Genomic DNA, 25,148 nt, shown 5'->3' with positions numbered 1-25,148 from the left:
GTGACAATAAATAATGCTATTAAATTAAAGCAACAATGTACGTGGCTTTTTGTAGGTTGTTAGGTGGGGACGATCTGTGTATGTCAACATTCAAAAATTTATTCAGTTCCAGTGCACCGTCAATATGGTCGCTCTTGGTTTGAATTTCATTGCTGCCATGGCAAATGGTGAAGCTCCATTGACTGCTGTACAGGTGAATTTTCTAGTTCATGATGCCATTTTGTGGTAGTTTGGTTTTGAGATTTGATGTGCTTCTTGAGACAACAGGTCTTCTTGCTGACTCCAAAATCAATTCTGCATTCAGCTTCTGTGGGTAAACCTTATAATGGACACCATGGGAGCGCTTGCACTTGCAACAGAACCCCCAAATGAATCTTTGATGCATAGAAACCCTGTTGGCAAGCGGTATGTCCTTCATCATTGTTCTTGTCTTGTGTGCATTTAGGAAATTTTCACTGGACTGGAGGACCTTCATGATCTGTACTGCCCATTACAATCCATAGGTTGTTACACACAAAGGATATTTACAATGTTTTGGGATGTTTTAGAAGGATGTTTGGGACGTAAATAAAGCACGTGTTTGGTGATTATAGAAGTGCTGGTGGTGTAGAGGGAAGGTGAGGGAAATCCATTCTAAGGATTGAGAGAATTGGGAAGAGAGAGCGGTTCCAAGCCTGGGTCATCCTCTTCTATTGTCAAGTTGGAGATGTTGTAGATGCCACTTCCTAAATTCTTCTGTAATAATCATACGATGAGTCTGCACTAACGATTAACCAGGGTCAATAGCTGTTGATTGTTGCTTTTTTAAAGGTATTAGACTGGTTTTGGCTTATTTTGAACATTTTTCTCTCTTGCTGGTGGCTCTTGATATTGAGAGCGTCTTGCTTGCTTGCCCAGTTCTAGAAAGAAATGTCTCCCTCTCTCTCGAATGGCAATGCTTTGTCTCAGTTCATTTCAAACATTTTTTGTTATTATCTTCTGATTACTAAAGTGTTTTAGGATTGGTAGTGTTGTTCTTTCATCTACGATATTGCAATTTTTCCTTGTGTTCTATTCATTGTGCAGTATCCTCTATGATATTTTCAGCTACTATGACTCTAAATGAATAACAATAATTTTTGGGCACACAAAACTGATGGATGAATTTATTGGTACCAATTAATAATTTGGTAGACGAGTAAATTTTCGAGTGCAATGTGCCATTTGGAAATTTATCGGTGTCTGGATAGTATGATAAGTAGAGCAGTAGTTGGACACAGCGTAGAACACGTCAGAACAAGCACATGAATAAGATGTTTTCCTCAGTTAATTCGGAAATCTCATGGCCGCCCAAGAATGTGCCCGGCCGGGAGGCACAATATAAATAAGTCCCGCAGGAAGTAGGCAGACTGAGTCGGGAGGGGCGTCGAAACAGCAGGGATAAATATGCTTCGGATTGGCCAAAACTCACATTTCGGCACTCATTTTTAAAATTAAAGGTTAAAACGTTCAAAAGTAAGCAATCGGGCCTTTGAAAAGGGGTCAAATTTTATAACATTATAATAATTCTAAAAATTTCAGTAAGTAGCGTGAGATTTTAGCAAGAGGCCAACGTGGGAGTTTAACGAGCCTCTTTCCTCCCTCATGAGTGCCAACTAGCAGTAGAAAATCCACACAAAGAGGTAGCGCTACTAGTTGCAGCCCTCTCCCAGCAGTTTACACTCACACACATAGCTCTCTCTTTGCTCTCAGTTCAGCCTTTTGGATGATTTGGAGATAAACTGCATGGAATTAGATCGATACTATAATCTTCCAGTCTTTTAGGAGGTAGTAGAGTGTAGGTAGTGGTCAAATGAGTGTGGGCCGAGCTCTGCAGTGATGACTGCTCCTCTGGCTGTCCCATATCTAGTGAAAAGAAACCCGTAATCTGAGGGCCGAGGGGCCTAAAAGAAGCAGAAGCAGTAGACTGTACGGAATTCCGCATTTCACGCTAACTGCTGACGTGGCAGACTATACGGATTTCTGTGATTTGCACTGGCAAGTGCTTATGTTGCACTGTACGGATTTCCGTAATTTGTGCTGGCAGCTTTTGGACAAGATGCTTTTGTACCAGATTGTTTTGAGTTTAAGGCTTTTCATGTAAATTGCTTTTGGGCCTAGGGCCTTTAAATATGAGGCTAGGGCTCATTCTCTTGCACGCTTCAATGAGAAGGTGCAGAGCACGAGTACCGGCATTGTATTGAGTTTAAGTAATATAAAGAAATACCGAAAGGGGCGCCAAGGTTTGGGGCCACTACTCTCTGGGGTGGAATTCCGCCACTTTGTGTCGCGTGTCATCTCTCTCTCAGTTCAGTTGTTATTGAAGTGCTAAAAGTCTGTTCAGTCTCTTCTTTTCTATTGGCACGTGGTGCCTGTCTTGTGACAATGCTATCCGAGCATCAAGCGTGTGCTTTTCTGAAAGCATACCGGTCCTACAAAAGAGCAAACCAGAGACTACTGAATTTTATTTGAAGTATCTATGAGTCCCTACCCCAGACTTATTAGGCACTCCCACCCTTACTTCATCGCGCATCGGGCATGCTCCCGTCTTCACCGCTCATGTCTTACAAGGCATAAGCCAAAAAGATCACTTGCAAGAGAAGGATCCAAGATATGTTTCAAGTCACTGTTTTTCTCAAAAGCAATGCCATGTAGATGTTGATGTCTATAGCTACCAAGCCACACACTCCAAGGACCTGGCAAGCTTTCAATAAAATTTTTGCCTGAAGTTATATGGTTTCTCACATCTTCCTTTGGAGTGCAGCTTCTGGCAGAGTTGGGTATCTTGAAATTCTTGCCATGGAAACCCTAGCAGATTATAACTTGAAATTTCTAGACATCTCTCAGCAGGTGTCTCTTGTTGATAACCTCGGATCCGGTGATACTGCTATGTCTTGGGACTACCATCACCGCCACAAGAACACTCTGTCCAAGAGCTTATGGACCATGGTGCGGTCAGCTACGACCTTATGGAAGGAACCTAACCCTAATTTTTTTGATGCAGATTCCAGGATGGAAAGTCGGTCGACTTTTTGCGCTCGGCTGATGTCAAGATTGCTTTTTATGTTTGAGTTCTGTTTGAGAACTTGTTTGGTGATCCCGTTTGTAATTTGTTTGAAATGGATGGTATCTGTTTTGAACCTGTCTTGGTGCCTGTTTGACTCTGGTTTTAATACTGGTTTCATTGATTGGTGATTTTACTCCCGTGTGGAGCAGTAAGAAATGTTGTTTTGGTATTGTTTGAACCTCGGAACGACGCAGACGGGATGTCTGGGGAGCGTTTCGTTATATGCTAGAAAACCTCGGAATGACGTAAACGCGATGTCTGGGGAGCGTTTGATTGTATGCTTGAAAAATTTGTTGTTGTTACTCTCGGCCCAGACCTAGATGGTTATACATGAGTATTAAGAAGTCTTAGCAGTGGTTAAGCTACTCCACAAGAGAAATTGGTGATTGAGTTTTCGTAAAGTAATCCCAAAGATTGATACACATCTGAAAGTGCGCTCGCTGCTGCTGTGCACCCACCCTCGCTGCGCCATTGCCATCGCCACCCAGCCCCCCCCCTCGTGCTGCCCGCTGCCCTCCCTCGCGTTGTCCTCAGCCCCCGCTCGCCTGTCCCCTTCCGCCTGCCCTCAGTCCCCGCTGCCCCCCCTCTCGCGCTGCCCTGTCCCAGCCCGTCGGCCCGCCCTCAGCCCCTGCTCTGCTGCTGCACGCCCTCAGCCCCACCCCGTCAATTTGGGCCCTCCGCCTCGGTTACTCCCTGCAGATTCGGCACTTTCGGCTTTTGTTTCTACTCCTTGGAGCAGTGTTGGCGTGCCCTTTTGCAACACCCTCGCGTCGTCCTCTTCTTACGCCACAGCAGTAGACACAGATGGAGGCTCCAGCTTCGCCACAGAGGGACTCGCCAGAAGCCCCCTCGCCCGACCTCGCTGAGCCCACCATTCAACTTGCTCTCTCGCCTACAGAGCAAGCGAGCCTTGCTGCCGAGGTAGAGCGATTGCAGTCCACTAGCCATCCGAGCCTCACGTGCCCACTTTCGACAGTGGCGACATGGTTTTGACCCAGCTTCGAATGTTCTAGTAGAGGAGGCAGACATCCCCATCTCAGTATGCTTTCCGGGTTTACGGAGAGAGTACCTACCACTTCTTTCCAGGATCGGTTCCGCCATTGGGACTGTCCTGGAGACACCCCGCACGGTAGCATCAGTAGCTGCCAAGGCGGCTGGCATTCCCTCAGTTCGAGTTTGGTCAGAGATACCCACACTCTCCCGAAGGTTATCCTTTTACCTCGGGTGAGTGGGGGTTGGTTTCGACAGAGTGTGGAGTACTCGGGCCTCTCGAACGAGTGTTTCATTTGCCGACAGATGGGCCATCTAGAGAAGGCCTGTCTACGGAGGAGGCCGCGACCTGCACCACAGCCTCAGCCCCAGGCTGCCAGGGCTGGTCCGCAGCCACAACCAGCGGCACAACGTACAGATGCAGAGCCACCCTCTGAGGCTGGGGCTCCAGCGGAGGAGGGGTGGCAGCAGGCCCGTGGCCGCCGACACCAGGGGCCATAGCCTCAGCTTGGCACTCAGAGTGGCCCTCAGGTGCCTACTCAGCAACAGTGGGTTCCCACGGGGAACCGTTTTGGTCCTCTCGAGCAGGAGGAGATCCCTACGCCAGCCTCCACCTCCACTTCTCCCTTGACAGCCGCTCCCCCCCCCCCGAGTTCCCCCCCTTTGCCTCATCCTCTGCGCCTTCTGCTCTCATCGCCTCTCCACCTCGCCCCTCTACCTCTGTCGCCCCATCCCGCCCCTCTTCTCCTCCACTCTCCCTAGCTCCCTCTCCCCCCTCTCCTGCTCCAGTTCCTCAGTCGGCTCAGGAGACTGGTCCCTCTCCGGCGGCTAGGAGATCTCTTGGCAGCGCCTTTGCCACGAGTCGCCTAGCGCGAGAGGGTCAGCCCTTCTTGTGGCCTCCTCTGCAGATTCAGACATCCTCCCTTGTAGCCATCCCTCGTGGGCTGACGAGCATTGACATCAGACGCCGCTGGGACTTCTTCGACTACGGGTTCACTTGTTTTCTCGGCGATTCCGCAGCAGACCATGAGGCAGCCTGTTTCAGAGTCCATGTTTTGTTCCTCGCCGCTAGGGGGACAGAGGCCTTGGACTCAGCAGTCGGTTTCTCCTTCCCCCTCTATGGTAGGCCCGATACAGAGTGGTCCCTTGACTCAGTGGTGGGATGGTTACAGATATGCTGCAGACTTTGTGGCCATTGGCCAAGTTTGCGGTGACACCCCCAGACTCAGTAGGATGTAGACACATTGTGGTGTACTTCTTTGCTGATACGTAGTGTTTGCCTTGCTATGTATACATTCACGAGGACTCCTGGGCAGAGGAGGTTGCGTTACGTACGGCTCGCTCTGCCTGGGCTTGGGCTAGGCACTCACTGCAATCACGCCTATCTAGAGGACGCTCGGATGCGGATTACTCCCCATCCAAGCCTGCCTCGAAGATAGCCCGTCTTGCTGCTGCAGCAGCATCTGTTCTCTCTCGCTCCCCATGAGGATCGTCTCATGGAATGTGCAGGGACTAGGTGGGCCCCAGTTTCAGCGACAACGGGGCCGATTGCGTCAGGAGCTTCAGCGTTGCCTTGTGGGAGGAGAGATTGATCTCCTGATGCTTCAAGAGCACCATCTGTGTGAGAGCCGCATTCGGCGTTGTGGTCAGATTTTACGTGGACGTTATGATACCTTTTGGTCAGCTGCTTTTGGACCTGGAGGAATCGAGGGAGGGGTATGTATGACTATTGCGGACTCACTGCAGTAGGCCATTGTGGACAGAGGGATTATTGTGCCAGGCAAGGCTCAGTGGATTACTATGCAGGTTCAGAGTGGCCTTGTGGGCTTCCTGAACATCTATGCGCCCAATGTGGCGAGTGCTCGTACAGAGTTTTGGTCACAGATTGTTGATTCTTTACCGCAGGCCGATCATTGGTGTATAGGAGGGGACTTCAACATGTTGGAGGACCCTTCTGACAGGATTGGTGGCAGCCATGCTACTGTGCATGGAGTCAAGTTGGCAGCTTGGGAGAGGTTTTGTATGACTTTGAGGGTCTCGGATACATGGCAGCACTCTGGTTTTGTGAGGCCCCCAAACAGTCTTACCTTCTCTAGATCGGACCGCAGAGTGGGAGGAGTGAATCTATCGCGCATAGATCGCTTCTACACTAGTGACCACTTCAGTGATACGGGGGGTTCCGTGGGTATCCTGGCACGGACTTCCTTCTCGGACCATGCACCAGTGATCCTCACAGTGGCAGACAGGCAGAGGAGTGGGAGCACGATGCTCCGCATCCCAGAGAGGGTCTTGTTGGACTCAGCACTTAGAGAGAGGGTAGAGGCTCTCTAGACAGAGGGCATGGACAGACAGGATTCACCAGCAGACTGAGTGGCCTCAGGCCTAGCTCAGCTTAGCCACTTTTTTCTTTAGGAGTCTCTGGCTCGTCGGGCTGCAACGAGAGAGGCGGAGCAGCGTCTCAGACGGGGCATTGCTTCACTACAAAGGATGCAGGAGCAGCATGCAGACAGTCCATGGTTGGAGGAGCAGTTACAGCAGGATCGACATGAGCTTGCTAGCACAGAGGAGAGGCATCATTAGTTTTTTCCTTCCACCGACAGGCATCTTGGTGGACTCAGGTGGGTGACAGAGTGACTGGTGCTTTTTTTTGAGATAGTGGGGCCTCAGCACTCGCATGCCAAGGTCAGTCAGTTGAGGAGGCATGATGGGTCAGTTGCTTGTGAGCCCGAGGATATGCGTGCAATCGCTACTGACTTTTACCATGAGTTACTGTCGGCTGAACCTCAGTCAGAGCGGTAGGATGCATGCAGGGAGCAGGTTTGGGCACAGATGCCATGTCTTGTGACAGAGGAGATGCGCCAGAGGCTAGAGATGCCACTTCAGCTTGAGGAGCTGCACACAGCTCTGAGGGCCCTCCCTCGTGGTAGCTGTCCATGAGAGGATGGGTAGACTCCTAGCTTCTTCTTGGAGTACTGGGACCTGCTTGGCCCAGATCTTTGTAGTGCTTTTCAGTACATTTTGCACACAGGAGTGATGCCTGACAGCATGAGTGAGGGCCTGATCTACCTCATTCCCAAGGAGGGTGGCTCCTTGGCTGAGATTCGACAGTGGTGCCCCATCACCATTCTCAATTCAGCCTACAAAATTCTTGCCAAGGCTCTGAGTTTGAGGATTCAGCCACTTTTAAAGAGCCTTATACATGGGACTCAGACAGGTTTTGTCAAGGAACGCAGTATCCTTGACAACATCTTTACTTTTTGGGAGGCTTCTGCCCTGGCACGGCTCCGTGGTGAGGACCTTGTGATTCTTCTTTTCGATTTTGAGAAGGCCTACGACCGAGTTGACTAGGACTTTCTAGAGGGCACTCTTCGCAGGATGGGCTTCTGAGATGCTTGGATCAGAGGGGTATCAGCTTTGTACAGACAGGTAGATAGGCTCACAGTCAGGTGCTTTTGGCAAGGGGGAGAGGTGAGCGCTTCATGTTCACACGCTCGGTCAGACAGCGCTTTCCTCTGGCCCCTTTTCTCTTTCTGTTCTATGCGGAGGCGATGAGCAGATTTTTGGTGTCACTGCAGGTTGGTCTTCTGGGCTTAGCACTCCCTATTCGGGGAGAGGAGCTACTGGACACTGAGTTTGCCGATGACTCAGCCTTGTACTTAGATGGCCAGGAGGCCAATCTTCACAGATGTGAGCAGGCTCTGGAGACCTTCTGTTGTGCATCTGGCGCACTGATCAACTGGAGAAAGATAGTGGCTTTCTCGGTTGGTAGTGCTCCTATGCCAGATTGGATACCAGGAGAGGGTTTCAGGTGGATTCCCCAGGGACTGCAGTTCGATACTTGGGTTGTCAGGTTGGTTTGGACTTGTCTCCCGAGCAGCAGATTGCTCCTCTTCTCCTTTCCATCAGGAGAAAGCTGTTACATTGGAGCTCAGCACGTCTGTCGCTGGCTGGTATAGTAGTTGCCAACCAGGTGCTGTTGGCGACTATGTGGTACATCACTTCCTGCTGGATCTTCTCGAGTTCTTGTATCAGCCAGGTAGAGAGGCTGATCAGGAACTTCCTTTGGTCAGGACGTGACACTCAGGTGGCCCGAGCCAAGGTGGCTTGGTCGGTCATCACGCTTCCTTGTTCTTGCCAAGGCTCTGAGTTTGAGGATTCAGCCACTTTTAGAGAGCCTTATACATGGGACTCAGACAAGTTTTGTCAAGGAACACAGTATCCTTGACAATATCTTTACTTTTTGGGAGGCTTCTACGTTGGCACGGCTCCGTGGTGAGGACCTTGTGATTCTTCTTCTCGATTTTGAGAAGGCCTACGACCTAGTTGACTGGGACTTTCTAGAGGGCACTCTTTGCAAGATGGGCTTCTCAGATGCTTGGATCAGAGGGGTGTCAGCTTTGTACAGACAGACTAACAGTCAGGTGCTTTTGGCAAGGGGGAGAGGTGAGCGCTTCATGCTCACATCTGTGTAGAGGGGTGCAGAGCATGTGTCAAGACATCTCAGAGTCAGTTCCAGCTGAGTGGCTCACGCCTCTCGAGCCACTAGCACCCCGGAGGATGGGAGCCTTCACACGACTGGAGGTTCTCATTTCAGTCAAGGCCTACTCAGAGACAGTCCCAGCCCTGTTCTTCGAGCTTCATGGTGGGGGACGATTACAGCGAGTTGCAGTAGAGGCCCCACAGGTAGCAGAGTGCTGTTTTCAGAGGATCCGAGTTGTGGGCATCTGTGGGAGGACTTGCGTCATAGACCCTGACCCAACAACTCTTGAGACTGGACACTGGAGGCTATGGGCTTGGGAGTGCTGTCCACTGGAACGAGTACAGTGGGATCCTGGCGAGTGGCTATGGAGGGACCCCTTCTCTTCTGCAGACCACCCAAGAGTCCCCTTCTTTCAGTACACTGTTCGGCTTGGACGTCATATACTTGCAGCACAGAGAGAGGCCCGCCTCGCTGCAGCGCGTCATTGGTAGGAGGAGGGCCTCATAGTCGAGTTCTTGGCAGCCTTTTGGCAGAGATTGTCGGACTCCGGACAGCCGAGGCGCGTCACTTTGTTCCAGTGGCTGGTTGCACACATAGCTAAAGCAGTAGGGAGCTGGCTTGTGCATAGTGGTCTTTCGGCCGCATGTGCAGCCTGTGACCAGTTGGTGGAGAGTCAGCGTCATTGTCTTTGGGACTGTCCCTTGGCCCAGCAGGTGTGGCTACGAGTTCTTCGGCTGATGCCTACTCTCTCCACGACTAGACAGTACACTTGGGGGGCAGCGGCTTGGTCCACTCTCACCGGCCCGGCACTTCAGTTTGAGCTATCCTCCACCAGCAGGATGATAGTGATACAGGGGGGGCGTCCTACACTCCAACCTGCTACAAAGCTTACTCCACAGGAGTGGTGCAGTGAGAGAGAGGAGTGTTGGGAGCTCATCAGTGGCCTGACGTTGTGGTTCATCTGGCGGGCTCGCTGTTTCCGCATTTTTGAGGCCCGCTCTGAGCCGCCAGCAGAGACTGTTCGTGACTTTTGGCTAGAGCTGATGATCCATACTCTCAGAGGACAGCTTGAGGGACTTTAGGGCAGCTCCGACCGCATGCGGGAGCGCCACAAGGATTTTCTTCGACTCTGGCGCCCTGGGCCTTTCTATACCATTGTCCAGGGTGTGCTCAGATGGCACTACCGACCACCTGTGTGGCTCTTCCCTCCTCCCATCCCCTGATTTAGCCTCATTGTACATATGTTGTTCTTTCATTGGGAGAGTCTCCCCATCATGTTTGTTGTAGCCCTCTCTTGCAGAGGTGATTGTAGCCCTACGGGCAGCTTTCATTCACTAATAGAAGGATCTTTTTCTCTGAAAAAAAAAAAAGTCTTAGCAGTGGTTACTCTCAGCACCTCCAAACGACGCAGGCTATGGTCTGGGGGGCATTTGGTTGTAAAAGGCCTCTATATCTCTCGGCGTGGACCTTTTTAGGTTATGCGGGAGGAGTGATGAGGGAGTCGTTGAATATCTCCCGGCCCGGACCTTGTTAGGTTATGCGGGAAGAGTGTTCATCAGCGACTTTATGTTTCTATGTCTTGTACCATGCATACGTGAGCATTTGTGTTGCATTGTGATGTGTCAACCACTGAATATTCCTAATTGGATGAGATTGCTTGGGTATGTAATTTTAGTGCATCAAGGCACCCGTGGAAGATCAGTGCGGTCTGGGTGTGATGGCTAATTTTACTACGCGGGAATATCAAGAGTTCTGACCTGGACGAAAGGAGAAGCCAACTCCTTGATCAAAAGAGCGGAAAGGAGAAGCCAACTCCTTAACAAAAAAAAGAGCAAACTGATTGTCCCTCGGAATGTCCCTTGAAAATGTTTGAACTAACTTGAGTTGTTTTGCAAATATGCTGTAATCGCGGACGATTACTTTCTTTCAAGAAGGGAGGATGTCACAAATTGCTGACGTTTTAAGCCACTGAAGAACGGAGCCACCGGCTGAGGAGCCTAAACCCTAAGTGAAGAAGCAAAAGCAGGAGACTGTATGAAATCGCACGTTTCACATTGACTGCTGACGTGGCAGACTGTACGGATTTGGTGCAGAGCGCAAGTACCGGCATTGTACTGAATTCTAGTAATGTAAAGAAATACTGAAAGGGGCGCCAAGGTTTAGGGCCAATACTCTCTGGGTTGAAATTCCGCCACTCTGTGTCGCGTGTCGTCTCTCTCTCTCTCAGTTCAGTTGTTATTGAAGTGCTAAAAGTCTGTTCAGTCTGTTCTTTTCTATTGGCACGTGGTGCCCGTCTTGTGACAGAATAACCTTCGGATTGTACGAGTTTTTAGTAATGCCTTATGGCTAACTAATGCGCCAGCAACTTTCAATTGAATGATGGATCAGATTTTATGTACTCATCGACAGTCCACAGGAATCTTTTTTGACAATATCTTGGTCTTCTCTCGCACAAAGGAAGAACACAAAGGACATTTGCAGATTGTGTTAGAAGAATTGCAGAAGCATAAACTTTAACTTAATGCTAAGAAGAGTGAATTTTTCATGTCTGAAATTCATTATCCAGGATGCATAGTCTCTCATAATCCAGTATGCATGGACCTTGCAAAGATTCAGGCTATTTCAAAATAGCTGTTATCTGCCTCTGTTCATGATGTCGGAAGTTTCCTTTGACTTTGTTTCTACTACATACACTTTATTTTCCATTTTGCTCATGTAGTTGCACCTCTCCATGATCTCACAAAGAAAAAGATATCCTTTGTATAAAGATATCCTTTGTATGGGGAATTAAACATAAGGAATCTTTTGAAAAGCTTAAGTACCTTCTTATCCATGGACCAATCCTTTTTATACCCGATCTTCGAAAACCATTTAAAGTGCAATGTGATGCTTCAGGCGATTGCATTGGTTCAATTCTTAATCAAGACGGCCACGCAATAGCTTATGAAAGTAAACGACTTCGTGATGCAGAGATTCATGCTTCCATTTACGAGAAGGAACTCCTGGGAGTGACACATGCTCTCTCAACTTAGAAAATACTACCTTCTTGGAGCAGATTTTATAATCAAGACAGATCATCAAAGCCTTCGATACTTTCTCTCCCAACAAAAGCTATCTAAAAAACAGATTTGGTGGGCCAATTCCTCTCTATGTTTCACTTTCAAATACTACACACTTCTAGAAGTAAAAATGTAGTTGCTGATGCTCTTTCTTGACGGCTCAAGTAAATGCCATTACGAACATACACCATCAGGAGTTAGAATCTCTACCATAGATATATCCTGACGACTCCGACTTTGGCAAAATTTGGCAACAGCTACCAACTGATAATGGATTTTTTTCCCTGCTCTATTAAGAATGGATATCTTTATTTTCATTAGACTCTTTATGTGGCACGTCCACTTAGAACAAAAGTGATGGATGAATCACATGCTTTTCCTTACGCTGGACATAGAGGTATAATGTCCACAACACAGACCTTAGAAAGATATTTCTATCGGCCAACAATACGAGCTGACATAGATAAATACGTTTGAGACTGCATGCCATGCCAAAAGGCTAAGTATGATCACCATAAAACTCCTTGCTTTCTTCAACACCTATCGGTACCTCAGGTACCCTGGGAAAGTATTGCCATGGATTTAATAATGGATTTTCCACGAACCTCAAATGGAAATGATGCAATCTAGACTATTATACACAGATGCAATAAGCAAGCTCATTTCATTCCAATGAAAAAAACCATCAAAGCTAATCACATGGCCAAGATTGTTTTGGCCCAGATTTTTAAACATCATGCCACATGGTATGCCCAAAACGATTACAAGTGATTGCGATCCACAAACGTGCTATCCTTAGATCTCAAGAGAAGCATGTGAAAGCAGTAGGTAGACATTGTCACGATCTCAAGCTAGTTGAAGGGCAATTTGTTGCAAGACTTAAGAAACAAATAAATCAGAAAGAGAAAGTTGTAAAACTTTACAATAGATATTATGACCCGTTTGAGATTATAGATCAAAGAAACGAGGTCGCCTTTAGACTAGATATTCCACAGACTTGAAAAGTCCATAATTATTTTCAACGAGTCTTCTACGACCCTTCATTGGCGAACCTCCTATAGAGCCAGTTAGTGAAGATCCCCCTGAGGTAGATGAAATTGAAGAGACACTTCTTCCAGAACAGATTATACACAATGAAGAGCACCAACTAAAGTCTTGAAGGACTCATCGTAAGTACTTAGTGAAGTTCAAGAGTTACTCTATAGCGCGGATAATGTGTCGTGCCCTCTACAGTGGGTAGCCCTCAGTGCAATGTGCGTGACAATCTCACTCAAACGGACTGAATCTCCCTCAAACAGACTGAACAGAAAGGAAACAATAGACGTCAACAGAGCTCGCAAAGACACAATAGTAGACCAGAACATATGACTCGACTATCTCAAAGACTGATACAGACTCTAGCGTGGCAGCACACTCAGCTCCAGCCCAAGACTCACAGGTACAATGGGGGTGTCGAGGCTCAGATGTGCAGGGATGGTGAAGCATTGCTCTGTGCATAGACTCACTCTAGACGACTACGTACAAGATAATCCCAAAAAATGACCCAAACGACTACTCATATGCACAACCATAAAGAGCCACCAACGGCTCATAAATGTCCAGTCAGCTAAGTCTATCTCCAAACGGTGTGGTGGTGGTGACCTGGCCACGATGTCACCGTCGGTACCCTGCCACGTGTCACCCCCAGCCCAGAGGGTCCGTCCAGTGTGAACCAGACCAACTGTGACTAACTGTCCAACTCTCTGCCTGTCCTCTGAAGTGATAGTGTAGACCAGACCAACTGTGACTAACTGTCCAACTGTCTGCCTATCCTGGGAAGTGACACTGTAGCCCTGCTGCCCGCTGCAAGACCTCTCACCATCTCGGTGAGAGGGAGATTGAAACTGTGAAAGAAAACTACTAGTATGTACAATGGTGAGCTCCTGAATCTGTCATCCAAGAGATAGAGTGGTAGCCACTGCTGCATCCGAAGTATCAGCCTCTGGAGGTGGAGCCATCAAATCGATTGTGGGGCCCTGTTGTATGTGAGCCCTCCTGTCAGTAAGTGTGCTTCTTGGGAAATGACCAACCACCTGCTGCTAGGCAGATGGTAGCACCTGTCCTGTAGTGTACTTAGGACATCGAGTAGCACAGCCATGGCGATGTGCTCCAGCAACTCCATCACAACAAGTCATATTTTGCATCTGAGGCAATGGTGAAGACTGAAACCCCTGAGGAGGAGGATACTGTTGTTGTTGATTGTAGTACTGAACGGAAACTGGAGTCTGTGAGTAAAGTCCCATAAACTGCTGAGAAGGACCCGATGCTGCATGCTGCACTGATGTACCTGCTCCAGTCCACCCATATCCCATACCCATCATCGTAGGCTGTGTTGCCCTATTTTCATGTAAGAGCAATTCTCTAAATCCTTATACTTGATTCTGAAGGTCACTAATCACTTGAGACTTTAACTTCATGGCCTGTTGGAGTGCGAAAATAGTGGCATCCCTATCGGCGATGGCACTCTCAGCAACCTTCAGAGCTCCTTCCATAGCTACGTAAGTAGCTACGTGACGCTGGTGTGTGGCTGCTAAACGCTCTGCTCCAAGCTCAATTGTGGCAATGGCTTGCCTAGACTCCTGCAATATATCCTCAGATAGCCGAAAAAATGATGTAGAGTCCGACCCTATGGAAGGTCCTGTAACAGTGTCAAGGTGAAGAGGGCTGGCAAGTGGTACAGCTGGTGTGACTGGTGTGACTGGTGTGACAAGTGGCACTGCTCGTGGCGGACTAGGCGCATGCCTCTCTGTCGGAGTAGAGATGGTGGGAGTGGTTGCAGCAGGACTAGGCATAGGAGAAGAAGCAACTGCCCCTGGGACGTGGGAGCTAGTCACTGTGGTAGGGGTAAAAACAGCAGCAGTAGAGAGAGGAACACACACTGTAGAAGCCACAGCTGTGACATGCATAGTGTGATCTGCACCACCTGAACTTTCGAATCAGTAGTGACCGTATGCGAGGAACGTCGAACAGGTTGCTTCACTCGAAGCTGTTGGCTTTCCGAAACTGGCAGGGATACTAAAGATTCTATTGTGTCCTTCACTACCTTTGCTCTCTTTTTCTTTGGCTTTTCAGATAGATCCATTGTCTGTTCAATATCTTTCCCTTTTCCCTTAGAGCTTTTACGCCGCATTGCCGCATCCACATCCATAGGACTAACAGGTATATTAATGACCCAGGCCAACATGGGAGTTGCAAAGCATTGAAAGCTAGATTGCACAGATTGCACCTGAGCTCTGAATCTTTTTGTCTGCGACTGTAAAGAGGTAAATAGAATTTGATGAAAGCCACAGGGGATAGTGTGGATGAGGCAGTATAGGCCTTCGTAGTGCGAGAATATAGTAGGCACGTCACATCTGCCCTTGCCCTTGCCCTTGCTGACTTTAGGATCTCTGACCAAAAAGTAATACTTGAAAATGGCCGAGAGCTTTTTATTCCTTGCATAGTCAGCATGACTCGTACTAAGTAGCTCTTTGCATGCCTCGATTGTCGCATCTTTTGAAAGTTGTGAATAGGTTCGCGTAGCCGGTTTTACTGCAGGAAATGTTGTCATCCCAAAAGCGTTACCAATTCGTGTAGCAGTCAGTGGGTGTCCTCTGACTTTGGGAAAAAACTTGAGGAGTGCATGCACCATATCCATGGGAATATCAGAAGGCAGATCGGTGTCTGCTAATGCTGACAGACCGAGCTTGTGTAGCTGGTCTTTTGATAAGACTTCTCGAAGAGACGGATGAGGCTGCTGCAGATGGAAGTTCAGTGTGAACTTGGTTTGGGTCTTGGAAGAAGGAGGCCGAGGAATTTGATGACTCAATACCTGCATGATGGCTTTCCTCTTCTTTTGGTTCTTTACAGCTTCTTCTTCTTCATCCTCTTCCTCTTCCTCTTTGCTAGAAGACTCTGAGTCGGAAGCAGAGCTTTAGTCGGACGCCTTGTAATTTTCATCACTGTGATCAGTGGAGGATAGATCGGTGAGGCCATGGCTGGAGGTATCCACATCCTCTTCCTCTGCAGAACTTTGGGATGTCTCAGTTGGCCTCTCTTTCTTCTTCCTTACTTGTTTGCTTGTACCAGCCATCGTAAAGCTAGCTCCCTGGCTTGGTCAATGTGCAGTGTGCAGGGTGAACTGTGGAACGCCCAGATTCAGAGATGAGAGATGTAGCGCTATACTTGGAATATACTATTTCCCAAAAGTTGTACCTGGAAAAGCTTGATTACTTGGAAAAGCTTGATTAAGCAAGAAGCGAGTAGCCTGTACTTTCAAAAAAAGCGATGGATGCAGGCGGATGATGCAGGAAGAGGAGTTTGGGTAGGGTAAGGGCGAGGGAAGTAAGGCGGGGGTTGGGGTGGGGTAGGGGCGAGGGGTGCAAGGAGGAGGGTAGGGGCGAGGGTAGAGATTGGATAGGGGCGAGGGGAGAGAGAGGATAGGGACGAGGGTAGAGATTGGATGGGGCGAGGGTAGAGAGGGAGTGGGTAGGGGCGAGGGGAGTAAGGAGGGTAGGGGCGAGGGGGTGGGTGGAGGGTAGGGGCGAGGGGGTTGAGGGTGGATAGGGACGAGGGGAGTAAGGGGGGTAGGGGCGAGGGGGTTAGGGAGGGTAGGGGCAAGGGGAGAGAGTGGATAGGGGCGAGGGGGTTGAGGGTGTGTAGGGGCGAGGGGGTTGAGGGAGGGTAGGGGTGAGGGGGTTGAGGTAGGGTAGGGGCGAGGGGAGTAAGGGGGGTAGGGGCGAGGGGAGTAAGGGAGGGTAGGGGCGAGGGGGTTGAGGTAGGGTAGGGGCGAGGGGAGTAAGGGGGTTGAGTAGATTGTAGGGGCGAGAGGTTGGGTAGAGGGACAAGGTCCAGGGATAGAGTAAGGGCACAGGGCGCAGATAACCGGGAAGAGAAGGACGTAGTGAGCACAAAGAGAAGACAAGTTTGAGCAGATAAAAAGAGAAGACAAGTTTCTGCTTCCAGATAAAGAAGGCTATTAGGAGATTAAGGCTCGCAATCAATGTTTACTCGTAGCAAGTTTTGGAGCACAAAATGACAGAACTCTAATGGCCCCTTCCTGCAGCTAAGCTGCACTGCTAATGGCACCAAGGGTTTTCTGCTGCTAATGGAACCAAAAGTTTTTTGACAGAAACTCTGTCATATTCTTCACATAGACATTATTGCATTGTGAGCCTCATCAAATCCATGATTAGATATTGTTCACTGTCTCACTCGCCATCTAAGCAGATTCCACTTGTTCAAACTGAACAAACCCACTCCGACTAGAAGCTTGACTAGAAGCTTAACTGGAAGGACCTTAGTACTTAACGGCGAATAACATTGAGGATAGAAACAATTAGAGGAGTGACTGGATTGTAGAAGTTCACGACAATACCCAATTACCAAGACTTAGTGGAGAAAAGATATCTTAAAGGAAAGGCGGAAACTTTCAGACATAGCAGAAACTGAGACAGTAACATAACACCCGTTCTGATGGAAAGATAGTGGGGAGGAGAGAGATGGGACATAAAACCTACAGATGGCGGAATAGTTGCAGACCCTTTACTCAGAGGAGTAATAGCACTTGATTCTGGAGCCATTTACCAGTGGCAAAGGAATGCCTTCCAAAGTGACTAACTGGACAGCCCGCTGTGGCAAAATCTCCTGTACTATGAAGGGCCCTTGCCAAGCTAGGATCAACTTCTTAGCTTTCTTTAGATACTTAGCTTGATAGAGTAGCACCAGCGAGCCTTGCATTATTTTCAGCCTTCGGAGATGGCGATCATGCCACGCTTTGCGACGAATCTGCTCGGCTTGGAGAGCATGTGAAGCTAATCTCCTGCTTTTTTCTAACATTGAGAGTCGCGAGAGGTTTATTGAAGCATTCCGAGCTGTGACACGAACGCTTCCCACTCTTGCTGAGCCTGAGTTGAACTCATATGGTGCAATTGCCTCTAAGCCAAAAGCTAGCTGGAATGGGGTGTAGTTAGTGGTTGCCTTGAAGGAGGTGCGATAAGCCCAAACTGTGCCGAGGATAGCCTGATCCCAAGAGGTTGGACGCAGATGACAAGCTTTCTTAAGAAGCGTGATTAGCACTTTGTTAGTGCTTTCAGCCTGCCCATTTGCTCTAGGATAGTAAGAGCAAGATTTGCGATGAAAAATCTTGTAATTCGTGAGGAGAGTGGAGATCAAGTCGTTGACAAAATGACTACCTCGATCACTGGTGACTTCCAGAGGGCACCCAAACTTGCAAAAAATATTTTCATACAAAAATTTTGCGACAGTGGCACCTGTGCAGTCGATGGTAGCCACCACTTCGGCCCATTTTGTTGCATAATTTGTTGCTACCAAGAGATACTTACGATTGCCTGGTTGAGCAGATGGAGTAACTTGACCAACAAAGTCCAAACCCCATCTTTCAAAGGGCAACCACGCCATAGATACTTGGAGAGGGCGATTTGATTGCTTGCTAGGCTTAGGCGCACATCGCTGGCAGAGATCACAAATCTTGACATGAGCAATAGCATCTCGAAATATATAGGGCCACCACAAGCCCGTCTGTAAGATTTTTTGTGCGGTGATGTGACCCGGATAGTGGCCACCAGTAGGACCACTGTGTGCATCCTCTAGAATGTGGTCTACCTCATGAGGGGATACGCACATTCGCAGCACACCATCTGGCCCTGATTTATAGAGCTGTCCACCAATCAAAGAGAACGGTCTAGATTTCAGCAAGAGTCTTCTTTTTTGCAGGGGAGAAGCATTCTCAGGATATAGGCCAGTAGAGAGAAGATGTAACACATCTCCATACCATTGTGGGGTTGTGTCCACCTTAAAAAGATGACTGTCAGGATAATGATCATCTACCCCAGTATTGGGCTCACCTATGTGTATGCGAGAGAGATGGTCGGCCATGACGTGCCGCTTGCCTGGACTAAGAACTACTTCGAAGTCGAACTCCTGGAATATAAGTAGCCATCTCCACACTCGTCCTACAACTTGGGGTTTATTTAGAAGATAGCGTAGCGCATGATGATCTGTGATGATAGTGAAGTGAACCCCTAACAAGTAATGACGAAACTTTTGTAAAGAATACACCATAGCCAAACCTTCCCTTTCTATGGTGTTGTAGTTGTGCTCTGCTTTGGTGAGCAGGCGACTTGCATAGTGAACAGGGCGATCCAGGTTGTACTCTTTACTAGGCTGAGTCAGCACAGCCTCCACAGCCAGCTGACTGGCATCCATATGCACATGAAAAGGAAGAGACCAATCTGGAGCCACTAAAATAGATGCTTCAGTGAGGCTCTTTTTGAGGTATTCAAATGCTTCAGCCTCCGATTTTGACCATTGAAAAGGTATTGTAGCACTAGTCAATCGGGTCAATGGTTGAGCCACCTGTGCATACATCCGTATGAACCTACGATGATATCCTGTGTGGCCTACAAAGCTCTGAACCCCTTTCGGATTGATAGGAGGTGGTAACTTCAAGATTGCCACGATCTTCTCTGGGTCCGTTGCTAAACCTTTGGCAGACACCACATGGCCTAGAAGTGTGCCTTCAGTGACCAAAAAGTGACATTTGTTAGGATTGAGTTTTAGCCGTGCCTCTCTACACCTGAGGAAGACAGGAGAGAGTTGAGCCAGGTGTTCCTCTAAATTTTCCACTGGGGTTGAACACTGAGCACCTGAGAAAGTCGAAAAATCGTCTATGAAGATGCCAAGATGATCCGTAGGCAGAGGACAAAAGATGAGATACACCGCTCGATTGAAAGAAGGTGGAGCGTTTTTCAACCCAAAAGACATTCTAGTGTAGATAAAAATACCCCAGGGAGTCGGGTATGTGTTGTACCCATCTTTCTGGTCTTTTCGAGGAGCTCGCTGCTGCTGTACTCTCCCGCTGCGCCATCGCCATCGCCTCCTCCCCCCCCCCTCCCCCCCCCTCCCCTCCCTCCCTCCCTCACGTGCTGCCCGCTGTCCTCCTCGTGCTGCCCTCAACCCCCGCTGCCCCCCGCCTACTGTCCCTCCCGCCTGCCCTCTGCTCCCGCTGCCCCCCCCCCTCGCGCTGCCCTGTTCCAGCCTTTCTGCCCGCCCTCAGCCCCCTGCTGCCGCCACCCGCCCTCAGCCTCATCCCATGCTGCCGCCTCACGCCCTCATCCCTTAGCCCAAACCCGCTTTATTCCCCCCCCCCGTCTCGGCCCGTTCACCCATCAGTTTGGGCCCCCCGCCTCGGTTGCTCCCTGCAGTTTCGGCACTCTCGGCATCTGTTCCAACTCCTTGGAGCAGTGTTTGCGCGCCCTTCTGCAGCATCCTCCCGTCGTCCTCTTCTTACGCCACAGCAGTAGACACAGATGGAGGCTCCAGCTTCGCCACAGAGGGACTCGCCTGAAGCCCCCTCGCCCGACCCCGCTAAGCCCACCATTCGACTTGCTCTTTCGTCGACAGAGCAAGCGAGCCTTGCCGCACAGGTAGAGCGCTTGCAGGCGACTTCGGTCATCTGCAAGGTTCTCGGCACTCGACCTAGCAGAGGAGAGCTGCGAGACCTTCTCCAGGCCCGCCTTCTCGCAGAGGTGGGCAAGATCTTGGATGTCCAGATTCTCGGATGGGGGTACTACCAGATTGAGTTCGAGACTTCCGAGATGGCCTCCAAGGTCATTGCTATGAGTCCACTGGCCATCCGAGCATCACGCGCCCACTTTCGACAGTGGCGACATGGTTTTGACCCGACTTCGGATGTGCTAGTAGAGGAGGCAGACATCCCCATCTCAGTCTGCTTTCCGGGTTTACGGAGGGAGTACCTTCCACTTCTCTCCAGGATTGGCTCTGCCATCGGGACAGTCCTGGAGACACCTCGTACGGCAGCATCAGTAGCTGCCAAGGCGGCTGGCATCCCTTCAGTTCGAATTTTGGTCAGAGATACCCACACGCTCCCGAAGGTCATCCTTCTGCCTCAGGTGAGTGGGGGTTGGTTTCGACAGAGTGTGGAGTACTCAGGTCTCCCGAACCAGTGCTTCATTTGCAGACAGATGGGCCACCTAGCGAAGGCCTGTCCACGGAGGAGACCACGACCCGCACCCCAGCCTCAGCCCCAACCTGCCAAGGCTGGGCCGCAGCCACAGCCAGCGACACAGAGCACAGATTCAGCGCCACCCTCCGAGCCTGGGGCTCCAGCGGAGGAGGGGTGGCAGCAGGCCCGTGGCCGTCGACGCCAGGGGCCACAGCGACAGCCTCGCACTCAGAGTGGCCCCCAGGTGCCTACTCAGCAGCAGTGGGTTCCCACGGGGAACCGCTTTGGGCCTCTTGAGCAGGAGGAGCCTCCTTCGCCAGCCTCCACCTCCGCTTCACCCTCGCCAGCCGCTCCGCCTTCCGATCTCCCCTCCTCCTTCTCATGCCCTCCCCCGCCCTCTGCTACCGATCACCCCCCACCTCGCCCCCCCCATGTCTCTGCCGCCCCACCCCGCTTCTCCTCTCCCCCGCCCCCCCCAGCCCCTTCTCCCCCTCCTCCTGCTTCAGTACCTCAGTCGGCTCAGGAGACTGGACCCTCGCGGGCGGCTAGGAGATCTCTTGGCAGCGCCTTTGCCACGAGTCGCCTAGCGAGAGAGGGTCAGCCCTTCATGCGGCCCCCTCTGCAGATTCAGACATCTTCTCTTGCAGCTATCCCGCGTGGTTTGACGAGCATTGACCTCCGACGCCGCTGGGATTTCTTCGATTACAGGTTTACTCGTTTTCTTGGCGACTCCGCAGCAGACCACGAGGCAGCCTGCTTTAGAGTCCACGCTTTGTTCCTCGCCGCTAGGAGGACAGAGGCCTTGGACTCAGCAGTTGGTTTCTCCTTCCCCCTCTGTGGCAGGACTGAGACAGAGTGGTCCCTCGACTCAGTGGTGGGATGGTTGCATACACAGGTTCTCGAGTTCTCTCACCACATTGGAGAACTTGGCGTTACAGATTTGCTGCAGACGTTGTGGCCACTGGCCAAGTTTGCGGTGACACCCCCAGACTCAGCAGGATGTAGACACATTGTGGTGTACTTTTTTGCTAATACGCAGTGTTTGCCTTGCTATGTATTCATTCATGAGGACTCCTGGACAGAGGAGGTTGCTTTACGCACGGCTCGCTCTGCTTGGGCTTGGACCAGGCACTCACTGCAGTCTCGCCTATCTAGAGGACGCTCGGATGCGGATTACTCCCCATCCAAGCCTGCTTCGAAGATAGCTCGTCTTGCTGCTGCAGCAGCATCTGTTCTCTCTCGCTCCCCATGAGGATCGTCTCGTGGAACGTGCAGGGACTAGGTGGGCCCCAGTTTCAGCGACAGCGGGGCCGATTGCGTCAGGAGCTTCAGCGTTGCCTTGTGGGAGGAGAGATTGATCTCCTTATGCTTCAGGAGCACCATTTGTCTGAGAGCCGCATTCGGCGATGTGGTCAGATTTTGCGTGGACGCTATGATACCTTTTGGTCAGCTGCTTTTGGACCTGGAGGCATCCAGGGTGGGGTATGTATGACTATTGCGGACTCACTACAGCAGGCCATTGTGGGCAGAGGGATTATTGTACCAGGCAGGGCTCAGTGGATTAGTATGCAGGTTCAGGGTAGCCTTGTGGGTTTCCTGAACATCTATGCGCCCAATGTGGCGAGTGCTCGTGCAGAGTTTTGGTCACAGATTGTTGAGTCTTTGCCACAGGTTGACCAGTGGTGTGTGGGAGGGGACTTCAACATGTTGGAGGACCCTTCTGACAGGATCGGAGGCAGCCATGCTACTGTGCATGGAGTCGAGTTAGCAGCTTGGGAGAGGTTTTGTATGACGCTGAGGGTCTCGGATACATGGCAGCATTCTGGCTCTGTGAGGCCTCCAGAGAGTCTTGCCTTCTCTAGATCGGACCGCAGAGTGGGAGGAGTGAATCTATCGCGCATAGATCGCTTCTACACTAGTGACCACTTCAGTGACTTGGGGGGATCAGTGGGCATCCTGGCAGGGACATCCTTCTCGGACCATGCACCAATGATTCTCACAGTGGCAGATAGGCAGAGGAGTGGGAGCACGATGCTTCGCATCCCAGAGCGGGTCTTGTTGGACTCAGCACTCAGAGAGACGGTCGAGGCTCTATGGACAGAGGGCATGGACAGCCAGGCTCCACCTGCAGACAGAGTGGCCTCAGGCCTAGCTCAGCTTAGCCACTTCTTTCTCCAGGAGTCTCTGGCTCGACGGGCTGCAGCGAGAGAGGAAGAGCAACGTCTCAGACGAGGCATTGCTTCACTACAGAGGATGCAGGAGCAGCATCCAAACAGTCCATGGTTGGAGGAGCGGTTACAGCAGGCTCGACAGGAGCTTGCTTGCACAGAGGAGAGGCGCCATGAGTTTGCCTTTCATCGACAGGCATCTCAGTGGACTCAGGTGGGTGCCAGGGTGACAGGTGGTTTTTTTGAGACAGTGGGACCTCGGCACTCGCATGCCAAGGTCAATCAGTTGAGGAGACCCGATGGGTCAGCTGTTTCTGAGCCTGAGGATATGCGTGCAGTCGCTACTGACTTTTACCGTGAGCTACTGTCGGCTGAGCCCGAGTCAGAGAGACAGGATGCATGCAGGGAGCAGGTTTGGGCACAGATGCCCTGTCTTGTGACTAAGGAGATGCGGCAGAGGCTTGAGTTACCTCTTCAACTTGAGGAGCTGCACACGGCTCTTAGGGCCCTCCCTCGTGGTAGCTGTCCAGGTGAGGATGGGCTGACTCCCAGCTTCTTCTTGGAGTACTGGGACCTGCTTGGCCCAGATCTTTGTAGTGCCTTTCAGTACATTCTGCACACAGGAGTGATGCCGGATAGCATGAGTGAGGGCCTGATTTACCTCATTCCAAAGGAGGGTGGCTCCTTGGATGAGATTCGACAGTGGCGCCCCATCACCATTCTCAACTCAGCCTACAAAATTCTTGCCAAGGCTCTGAGTTTGAGGATTCAGCCACTTTTGGAGAGCCTTATACATGGGACTCAGACAGGTTTTGTCAAGGAACGCAGTATCCTTGACAACATCTTCACTTTTTGGGAGGCTTCTGCCCTTGCACGGCTCCGTGGGGAGGACCTTGTGATTCTTCTTCTCGATTTTGAGAAGGCATACGACAGAGTCGACTGGGACTTTCTAGAGGGCACGCTACGCAGGATGGGCTTCTCAGAGGCTTGGATCAAAGGGGTGTCAGCTTTGTACAGACAGGCTCACAGTCAGGTGCTTTTGGCAGGAGGTAGAGGTGAGCGCTTCATGCTCACACGATCGGTCAGACAGGGTTGTCCTCTTGCCCCCTTTCTGAGCTACTGGACGCTGAGTTTGCTGATGACTCAGCCTTGTACTTAGAGGGCCAGGAGGCCAATCTGCACAGATGGGAGCAGGCTTTGGAGACCTTCTGTTGTGCATCGGGCGCACTAATCAACTAGAGAAAGACAGTGGCTTTCTCGGTTGGCAGTGCTCCTGTGCCAGATTGGATGCCAGGAGAGGGTTTTAGGTGGATTCCCCCAGGGACTGCAGTTCGGTACTTGGGTTGTCAGGTTGGTTTGGACTTGTCCCGAGCAGCAGATTGCTCCTCTTCTCCTGTCCATCAGGAGAAAGCTGTTACATTGGAGCTCAGCACGACTTTCGCTGGCTAGTAGAGTAGTAGCTGCCAACCAGGTGTTGTTGGCAACTATGTGGTACATCACTTCTTGCTGGATCTTTTCGAGTTCTTGTATCAGCCAGGTAGAGAGGCTGATCAGGAACTTCCTTTGGTCAGGACGTGACACTCAGATTGCCCAAGCCAAGGTGGCTTGGTCGGTCATCACACTTCCTTGTTCTCAGGGAGGGCTTGGGATCATTGATCCAGCACAGCAGAGCAGAGCCCTTCTTGGGAAGTTCGTAGTCAGAGGAGTTCTTCAAGGAGAGGAGCCTTGGAAGGAGTTCTTGCTGCAGAGGCTTCGTGCCAGGGTGCCTCAGTCAGGAGGCCCTTGGCAACCTTCGACCAAATGGATCTTTACAGAGATGCGCCGAGTTGGTTTGAGCAGGAGACTGGAGGACCGCTTCACTGTGAGTTTGCTTCGATCTTGGGAGCTTTTACGGCGTGCCCTAGAGCAGAGACAGCCGACGTGCACGGAGGAGCGCCTATGGCATCCCCTCGTCTGGAACCCCATAGTTAGCATAGAGAGAGGCCACTTGGTTGGTAGTCGGCCTCATGCTTCTTGGGGTCCCATGGCAGCAGGTCCAGCGCTCTCTCTAGGTGACTGGCTAGAGTTGACAGGTTTGTCAGAGGAGGTGCAGGGTTGGCAGCTACTACAGGGCATGAGAGGGGTGCAGAGCATGTGTCAGGACATCTCAGAGTCAGTTCCAGCTGAGTGGCTCACGCCCCTCGATCCAGTAGCACCCCGGTGGATGGGAGCCTTCACACGACTGGAGGTTCTCATTTCAGTCAGGGCCTGCTCAGAGTCTGTCTCAGCCCTGTTCTTCGAGCTTCAGGGTGGGGGACGACTACAGCAAGTTGCAGTAGAGGCCCCGCAGGTAGCAGAGTGTTGTTTTCAGAGGATCCGAGTA

At 50.6% G+C, this 25,148-nt stretch overlaps 1 protein-coding gene across 6 annotated transcripts in view; it reads left to right on the top strand.

The window, feature by feature from the left end:
* The window catches only part of LOC147436096 (calcium-transporting ATPase 8, plasma membrane-type-like), a 245,024-nt gene that overhangs the window by 174,337 nt on the left and 45,539 nt on the right, over positions 1-25,148 (top strand). For all 6 annotated transcript variants that reach the window (XR_015185155.1, XM_086488995.1, XM_086488992.1 and 3 more), the window contains 2 exons: positions 56-193; positions 305-405. Coding sequence is in view for 5 of the 6 variants with exons in the window: in XM_086488995.1 (XP_086345121.1) it covers positions 56-193; positions 305-405 (239 nt within the window). In the remaining variant the exon portion in view is untranslated. The remainder of the gene's footprint in view (positions 1-55; positions 194-304; positions 406-25,148) is intronic.

The sequence above is a fragment of the Adiantum capillus-veneris genome, chromosome 18 (genome assembly GCF_014529385.1).
Source record: "Adiantum capillus-veneris isolate H3 chromosome 18, ASM1452938v2, whole genome shotgun sequence".
NCBI classification, from domain to species: domain Eukaryota; kingdom Viridiplantae; phylum Streptophyta; class Polypodiopsida; order Polypodiales; family Pteridaceae; genus Adiantum; species Adiantum capillus-veneris.
Note: the sequence above shows the minus strand (reverse complement) of the source record. Positions and strands in the feature narration are given on the sequence as shown.